Source organism: Apaloderma vittatum, unplaced genomic scaffold (assembly GCF_000703405.1).
Source record: "Apaloderma vittatum isolate BGI_N311 unplaced genomic scaffold, ASM70340v1 scaffold22359, whole genome shotgun sequence".
NCBI classification, from domain to species: domain Eukaryota; kingdom Metazoa; phylum Chordata; class Aves; order Trogoniformes; family Trogonidae; genus Apaloderma; species Apaloderma vittatum.
In genome coordinates, this window is record NW_009733780.1 from 1 (window position 1) to 9,125 (window position 9,125).

At 40.5% G+C, this 9,125-nt stretch overlaps 1 protein-coding gene across 1 annotated transcript; it reads left to right on the plus strand.

Annotated features, from left to right (window-relative positions):
• Positions 1 to 597: 597 nt before the first annotated feature.
• Positions 598 to 8,658, plus strand: ASNS (asparagine synthetase (glutamine-hydrolyzing); the record flags this gene model as incomplete). Its single annotated transcript, XM_009876043.1, has 8 exons — positions 598 to 872; positions 3,103 to 3,340; positions 4,676 to 4,876; positions 5,192 to 5,293; positions 6,686 to 6,813; positions 7,554 to 7,680; positions 8,136 to 8,242; positions 8,558 to 8,658. Coding segments are annotated over exons 1-8 (1,253 nt in total), but the record flags the coding sequence as incomplete, so codon positions are not given.
• Between the last annotated feature and the right edge of the window lie 467 nt (positions 8,659 to 9,125).

Below are 9,125 nucleotides of genomic sequence, written 5' to 3' on the forward strand. Positions count from 1 at the left end.
CCCTGACAATTCTGTGATTCTGTGATGATTCTAAGTGGGTTTGCTTGTACTAGAAACACAGAGGTAGCCGTCTGTCTCATGTTAACTAACGCAGGAAGTTCCATCTAAATATGAGGAAGAGCTTCTTTACTGTGGAAGTGACAGAGCACTGGCACAGGCTGCCCAGGGAGGTTGTGGAGTCTCTATCTTTGGTGACTTTCAAAATTCACCTGGGTGCAATCCTGCATAACGTGCTCTAGGCAGTCCTGCTTTAGCTGAGGGGCTGGACTAAATGGTCTCCTAAGGTCCCTTCCAACTCTGATGATTCTGAGATCTTTAAGGTCCCTTCCAACCCTGACAATTCTATGATTCTATGATATTTCTTTATTAAATCGTAGCCCAGTAGTGATTTGTTCTATTTGTGCCCTATTTAAAAAAAAAAAAGTCATAGATGACCTTGGTAAGCTTAAGGCTAATTTCTTGCTGGACAAATGTTGCTTATCGTATTCTGGGCAAAACAGGTTTTACCCCTCATTAGTCAAGTCTGCTGTTCTCTTGCTAAGTCCTCTTGACAGCGAAGCAATTAATAGCTGACATTTATTATCTGTGTTTTCTCCGCTTTCAGGTAGATCAGCAGCCTCACGATGTGTGGTATCTGGGCTCTGTTTGGGAGCGATGAATGCCTTTCTGTGCAGTGTCTGAGTGCCATGAAGATAGCACACAGGGGCCCTGATGCGTTTCGTTTTGAGAACGTCAATGGATTCACCAACTGTTGTTTTGGTTTCCACCGCCTTGCAGTCGTTGATCAGTTATATGGTATGCAGCCCATCCGGGTAAAGAAATTCCCATATTTGTGGCTGTGTTATAATGGAGAAATCTACAATTTTAAACAGGTGGGTGTCGTATGGTTCATATGTAATTTGCTTTTTCCTTAATTCCAAAACCTAAAAACTTAAAAATGCTTGGAACATGTTTAGGACATGGTGGACTAGAATATCAGAAAAAAAAGAAAAGAGTTAGCAAATGACTAGTACTTAAAAGAAGCTAAATTATCTCAGTGAACTGAAGCTATGGTGGCTTAGTAACATATGTAGTCACTACTACTGAAAAAAATCACTTTTTAACTGACAAGAGGGCAACAAGTATTTGTGTCTTCCGGTTTGCTGAGTTTGAAATAAAGATGCCTTCTTATCTTATTCTTCTTATCTCTTGGGCAATGGAATTCCAAGCATCTTTTTCTCCTTTCTCTCTCTTTATAATGCAAATGGTTTTTAGACTGTCTTGCTCTTCAGTTGCTTTGGGTCATTCTCCAAGCTATTTGTGCATATCAGTCACTTAAAATATGTTAAGGTATAGCTATTTGTGTAAAAGAAACAAGCCCTAGGGACGTGTTTCCCGGTATGTTGGTATGTCCCCAAAGCCCTTTATTTACTTTGCAAAGTGTCAGAATGCCCCTGGGTGCTGTGCTGCTGCGGAACAACCCTTGTGTGCCTCAGACACCCAGATGTCCTGCGTTATTTTGTGAAGGGAATTGATTCAGATCGTTGCTTTGTGAAGGGAATCGATTCAGATCGTCCAGATTTGGCATAAAAAGCAACTTACAATTGTGACTGGTCCTGAATCATGCTGGAACAGAACGCTTAAAATGAATCATAACTTGAGCGTGGTAGTATCAGAAGTGCATGAACAATTTGAGATGTCTTAGTGCTTCCAACACCGTATTTTTGAAGTCTGAGTTGTTCTGCTCTCAGTGATACCAGCGACATCAGTAATATCATTGAGAATTTGAGTAGGCAGGAGGCTATTTTTTTCCCCCAGACCTCAAGTAGCCGGCTGAGAGGCGAGATGTGCTTTGCCCCTGCACTACACATGAACCGTGTTGTACCAACAGCCCGTAATACTTGCTGTTGTTTTGCATTGTGTTTTTTCTGCTGTTGAAAGCGGTAAGAATTACAGTCAGTCATGTTACACACGAAATCCTCAGGAAAGCTTAATAATGCAAAACTTGCATTGCCATCTGCAGGAATTTGGTTGTTCTCACTATGTTAAGTTCCCTTTTCCTTCACAAAAAGGTTTTTTGTTTTCATGCTTGTGGCTGAAACATACCTAGGAGAGGAACGGATGTCTTGTTTAGGGCAATAAATGAGTTATTTTAATATTGACTCAATTTTATCCAAGACTTCGCCCCATAAATAACAACTGAAACCAAAGAACTTAAGTTAAAATACTGAAGAATTGGTTTTGTGGGGTTTTATTGACTTGTTGGTGTCTTACTGAAACCTCTTTCCACCGTCTGGTAGATCCTGAAAGAACTTTTAAGAGTAGCAGCACCACAAGAGTATGAGGAATATTTGGTCTGACTTTAGTCTGGCAGCTAATTTCATCCTCCCCCACTCCATCTGCCCAGACAGAGTGAGAAGGTTAGGCTGAGGACTGGAGGAAGATTAGGCAGAATGAAATTCTCTGTGCATTAAAAAAAAAAAACAGAACCCACTGAGAAATTTCAGTGACTGCATAAGTAAACCAAAGTTTATTTCTGAAGTACTTTGCAGAGATGTTATCAGTTACGAGGTATTTCGGGGTGGGAGGCTTATGTAAATGTCATTATTATATGTCAAGAAAGTGGCACCGAGTGATTTGAGACTACGATAGATGATGACTTTGTTTCTGGTCCTGTTTTGAGTTGATTTTTCTAGAAGCAGTGTCTGCCTGCTCCTATCATTTGTGTGACCTTAGTGCTTCTGAATCGTAGAATCGTTAAGGTTGGAAAAGCCTCTAAGACCATCAAGTCCAACCATCAACCCAACGCTACTGTGACTACTAAACTATAATAAAACCAGAGTCGTGGGTTTGCTGTTTGACATCCTCAGATAGAAACGTTTCCTTTGCCATAATGTGAATAGCTCAAGACTGCAGCCAGTCTACATTGTCTCAGAGATGATCCTGGATAATGTTTTGACCACAAAAATATAATTTCCTTCTTTGGCGGAAACGTATGTGTAACTTTTGAACTGTGATTTTGCAAAAACAATTAGGTTTCTTATTAAATTTTTTTCCAGTTAGTAAGTAATCCGTGTTTGCAGGTGCTTATTTATGTTTTTATGTGGTTTTTTTCTTTCTCAGTTACAGAAGCAGTTTGGATTTGAATATCAAACGTTAGTGGATGGTGAGGTTATCCTTCACCTTTACAACAGAGGAGGAATAGAACAAACAGCATCCATGCTAGATGGTGTGTTTGCTTTCATCCTTCTGGACACCGCAAACAGAAAAGTGTTCCTGGCGAGAGATACCTATGGAGTCAGACCTCTGTTTAAGGTGCTGACTGATGATGGATTTTTGGGTGTCTGTTCCGAGGCAAAAGGTAAAATCAGTTGTGTTTAGTGCTTCAATAATCTTAGGTATTCTTGCTGGAGGCAAACTTCTTTGTCACGCTTTTCTAAGTCTGAAGAGAAAGTGAACTGTAAGTTCTGTACGAAATGAACTGTATTTGGTAGCGTAAGAATTGCACGTTGTTAAAAGAGAAACCACGGACAGCAAACCTGTGAGATGTTTAACTGTCCTTAATATCTCTAATATAACTTGCTTATTTAATTTTATGCTTCTTTGTGTTTTGAAATTATAGCAGCGTTGAGGCCAAAATGTTTGATGTGGTAACCAAAGTTAAAGGTGGTCTAGAGAGTTAGGCAAGACTTATGCTACAATAAATTGTATATAGAATTTATATCTAGTGTTCTGTGGTGAACTGTGAAATAATGCCACAAGAATTGATGATCTGTAAAAGCCAAGAATGTTAATGCCCTACTGAAATTTCCTGTAGCATTGGGTAATTTTCTAGTGACATTTATTTTATCTGATGACTTTTAAACTTCTTTTTCCTTTGAGATGACACATCCACTCTTTTTTTTAAATTTAAGTAATTATCTCTAGTTTTGACAGGCGCGTAAACAAATCCAGACAGTGCCAACAGGAGTTATACCGTCTCTGCTTCGTGGGAAGGAAGAAGGGAAAGGAATGTTTTAGGGACTGTCCCCTGTAAACCACAGCAGTGAGGTGTTGGTCCCTCCAACAGCAATTCAGCATCTCTTTTGTGGAGTTCCTCAAGGGGCATCCAGATGCAAAGCACCCTCTTTCATAAGAGGAATGGAAATGAGGTTTGGCTAAAAGTCTGAGTCCTGCCATTCCTTAGCAGCGGTGTTGATCAGTCTGGAACTGATGAGTTATGAAATCACTCACTCATCGTCAATTAAGCAGTCACTTCAGTGGTCCAGTTTTATCACGACCCCCTTGTTAGCTTGAGAACACTTAATTTTAAACACAAAATCAGTCATTTGAATTCTGATAAGCATATTACACCTTGGCCTGGACGTTATGTAGTCAGAAATGTGCTCTTCTTAATGCTTACCGGGATAAATTGCTACTTGCCAATTAATCAAGCTGGCTGGCTTCCTTTCCCTGCTCTCTGCCTCAGCTTGCGATATCTCAGATCCGTGTGTGCAACTTACCAGAAGCAGAATCGTGCGATTTAGGATCTGGAGAAAATATTTTTAGTTTTAATATGTAAAATATTAACTGTAAAATATTTTACAGTTTTAGTACAGAGGCTGTTGATTGAGGTCTAAATTAACGATTCGAGGTCAAAAACTCTGATTATTTTTTCTTTTCTTTTTTTTTTTCCTTTCTCCCATTTTATCTGTAGGACTCATCAACTTAAAGCATTCAACATCCTCATGTCCTAAAGTGGAACCATTTCTCCCGGGTCATTACGAAGTGTTGGATTTAAAGCCCTCTGGCAAAGTTGCGTCAGTGGAATTAGTAAAATTTCACAGCTGTAAAGATGAACAGCTCCAAAAAAAAACGCTCCATGTCGCGTGTGATACGGTGGAAGCTCTGCCTTCAGGTAGCACAGCAAAATACTACTCTTGCACTTAGATTACACTTGCTTTGATTAAAAAGTGAACAAAAATGGAGTCTTTGAATGTAAAATTTGCGTTGATTTGCTTAAAAAAGTGCCATTTAAAAGAAAATACGGAGGAACCTTCGTAATGTAAGGACTTAATGATTGTTGTAGGCGGTACAAAGATGAAATCGCATGCCCTCATCAGCAAAAGAAATCGGGGCAAATATCTTTGTTTCCCAATAGCATAATCCAGCAAAGTCTAAGTAACAATTCTTGGATTTATTTTTCCCCCTTCTTCTTTTCTTTTCTGAACAGGCTTTGATCTTGAAACGGTGAGAAGCAACATCCGTATTCTGTTTGAAAATGCTGTTAGAAAACGTTTGATGGCTCACAGAAGGATTGGCTGTCTTCTGTCAGGTAGGTAGCAAGAGGCATAATGATTCTCTCTCTTCCTTCTCTTTTGCCCATCCTCTACTAGTTAGTGGAACGTATCCTGGCTGTTCTGCTGGGATGTACCTCAAGTGATCGAATCTTCCTTTGCTTTTTAGTTCGGAGAACAGAGAACTTGTTGGTTTGTGATCAAGTTTTCCAGGTTACAAGTGAAAGTCTTAGACCCTTAAAGCTTGCTCTGGACTGGGCTGTTGGTTTGTTGAGACACTGACTGTTTTTTAACTGAGAGGAAAGAAATAAAATACTCTTGTTGAAAAATCACCCAATGTGCTTTAAATATATGAGATATATGCTTAGGTTGGTGTCTGAAAGGAAAATGGAATTATTTCATTCACTTTGAGTATAGAAAAGTCCTTGGCATGTTTCAGACAGCAGGAAGACGCGAAGTTCTTACTCGTCACCTTTGCTTTAGCCTCCATCCTAGACTGCCCTTGCTTTACCGAAATACAGGGGACCATCCAGGCCAAAAATACTTGCTGCAGTCTGTTTTCAGGTGAGGAAATAGTACGAGAAGTTGTTCGCTGACTTTCAGTCAGTTCAGTGTTGTGACCTCGTGGCTCAGTGTTACAGAGGTGCTTCCCAGAGGTAAGACTTTGCAGCCATGGCACTGACTTCTTATTTACTGTAGTCTTGTAGCACTTGGTAACTGTGGTTAGAGTTCTGATGTACTGCAAGGAGAACCAGTCAAGGATTAGCAGAACTAGCTCATGAGATTAAGAAGGTCGAGGCTTAGAATAAGCTTGTGCGTCTCTTGGTTTTATTTTTCGCTTGTTTTCCAAACTGTTCAAATCTTTCCACTGTCTTCTGAGAAATAAAAGGAGGAGGGCAAAAAAAAGAGAATGTCACTAGTGAGCTTTTTCACTTGGAAGTGATTTTAAAAAAATTGATTCCACTCAAAATGTGCGAAACACACTTTTGAAAAATGATTGAGGGAGAGTGGAATCCTTACACCGTGTTCTGTTCTTTTACCTAATTCATTTCTGTTCAAACAGCAAACGAAAAAATATTTACGTAGTTCTGTCAGTAGAGTATCCAGTGCTTAGATAAGAATAGGATAAGGGAGTGGGTTTGGAGAATAAATCCCACTGTAGTAAAGGCTATGTTTCCTGAAGAAGGATTTCCACTGGTATTTCTGGCACCGAAAGTACTGACAACTGTTACTGAAGACGTAAGTTGCCTGATTTTTTTGCTGAGCAGAGGTACATGTGCACGCTCACAGAAGTAGCTCAGATTCACACGGCTTAAAAATAAAAGGCCACCCGTGAGATTCCCCTCTCTAGATTCGGTGTCCTTAAGGGGAAAGGAGGAAAAAAACCCAAACAGTCAAACACCTAACCAAATAGTTTGTTTTGTTGGCAGGGGGCTTAGATTCCAGCTTAGTCGCAGCTGTTCTCCTGAAGCTGATGAAGGAAATCAACATCAGTTATCCCTTGCAAACCTTCGCCATTGGAATGGAGAACAGTCCCGACTTACTGGCTGCCAGAAAGGTATCACAAGTGTTGCTTTTGGTTTGTTCTAAGCTGCTGAATGCTAAACCGTGCATATTAATGGTGCTAACTTCATGGTATGGTATTAATAGTAACGTTGAATATTCACGTATGGATGTAAATGAGTTTGCAGTAAACCATTTAGTACAACATTTGCTGCTTGGTTAAGTCTTACAAAAGAGATGATTGAGCCTTACCTGTTTTCTCTTGTGTTTGGAAGACTCATGACAGACTCTCTGCATTGTTACAAAAAGGACAGTACTTTAAATTCTGTCTCTGGGTTTTAGAGTGAATCTCCATGCTATGGTCCCTAAGTTATGGCATGTTAAATATTGCAAGTTAATCGCCAGTTTCCTGAATTAAGAGCCTTGTACAAACTGTTTGGCATCTGGGATACCCTTTAGGTTTCCTGGCTGCCACGCCTTTTGATCTGCTTTTTGTCTTCAGGGCAAATATCAGGAGTATTTAGAGCCTTTACGGACTCTGTTATGCTTTGAGCAAGCAGCTGGATGGTGCATGGTAACTGTGATTGAGCTCTGTAATTAGGGAGACTATGTTCCCTCTGGTGAAGTCAGCGGGGCTGCTACACTGTCGTCTTTTCTTGGCCTCCTGTCGTATAATTCTCCCTGTGAGCAGAAGGGAGCTGACGCTTTCCTCGATGTACGCGTTTTAAACACAGCGCGCGTTTAAAAAACGTCTTAACCGCAAAGCAATACATTATTGTGAGCTTTTACAAACAGGTGGCAGCACATATAGGCAGTGAGCATCATGAAGTAATATTTAATTCTGAAGAGGGGATTCAGGCGATAGAGGATGTTATCTTCTCCTTGGAAACCTACGATATAACAACAATAAGAGCTTCGATCGGTGAGATTTTTTTAACGGCAACCTTTTCTTTATATCACCCAAATAAATTGTTCTGCAAAATGACGTGGTCATCTACTAGATCCTTTAGTTGTCACAGAACCTGGGAACTGGGACTCCCAAGTTTTGCTTCCTGGTCTTGTCTGTGACACTACAGTGAGAAAAAAGCAGTTTTTAGTTTCGAAGTCACTGACTGTACAAACTTCTGGTATTTTGAGGGCTAAGTGTAAGTACAGTTTAATGTTATTTGCAGCTTAGTGTGGCTCTTGGAGGCTTTGAATAACAATGAGATTTCATTTAAGTGTAGGATGATCATGATGATGATGATTGTAGTTGTTTGCTACAGAAGGAAGTAGTTTAAGAGAAAAACTTCTAAAATGCTACGTTTAAAACCATACTAGCTGTTTATAGCATCATGCATGAAGCTATATGTTAATAACCTGAATTTCTTTTTTAAGGTATGTTTCTTGTCTCCAAATATATACGGAAGAAAACGGATAGCGTGGTCATTTTTTCGGGAGAAGGATCAGATGAGCTGACACAAGGATATATATATTTCCACAAGGTAAATATATTCCCTGTACAGAAAGCTCTTGAGCTGCTTGCTCTCCCCTTCAGGAGAAAATCTTTGAGATTTTAAGGTGTGATGTTTGAAAGTTGTCACAGCTGCATATTTCTTGAGACTTCCCCCTGAGGTGGCATAAAATCCAAGGTATTTAGTCACCTACAAAATAAACTTCCAAAAATTCCCAAGACTTACTTCTCATGTGGTCTTTGCTGTTTCTGAGATCACTTGGTGGTCACTACAACTCAAAACACGGGGCAACAAGCAGTAGTTCCCTCAGTGCAGCTGTGTTACGGGTGTGACATCTGATTACAGGCACCATCTCCCGAAGAAGCCGCAGAAGAGAGCGAGAGGCTGCTGAAGGAGCTCTACCTCTTCGACGTCCTTCGTGCGGACAGAACTACTGCAGCACACGGGTAAAACATGATCTCTTGGATGCTGAAGGCTCACGTGATTTAAAAGCCTTGAAAAAAAGATCTTAAAAGTGCTGCTGCCGTTAAGGGAAACGCAGCAGTTCCTCCTTGAGTTGTTGTTACTGTTTGAATGGCTGAGTGACTCAGGATAATTTTATTCTTACTGTCTGGGTCTTAAAAATGATCCTCGGTCTTAAGAGGAGTAGTAGTGCACCTGATGCTCTGCTTGAGCTCTGTGTCTTAATATAACTCGAGACCCTGGCTGCTTTGGCCGAGCAGGCATTGCTCACGTTCCGGGCGTGTGCGGGAACTCAGGGGCCCCGTGCTCTGAGGGGGTGGGAAGCACAGTAGGAGGGCTAGCAGGCTACAAGGCAGGGAAATCTAATCTTCAGATTAGATTTCAATCAGTTCTAAATTAGTTCAATCGGTTCCAAACACTGCTAGACAACCTTGGTGTTGCGATTATAGAA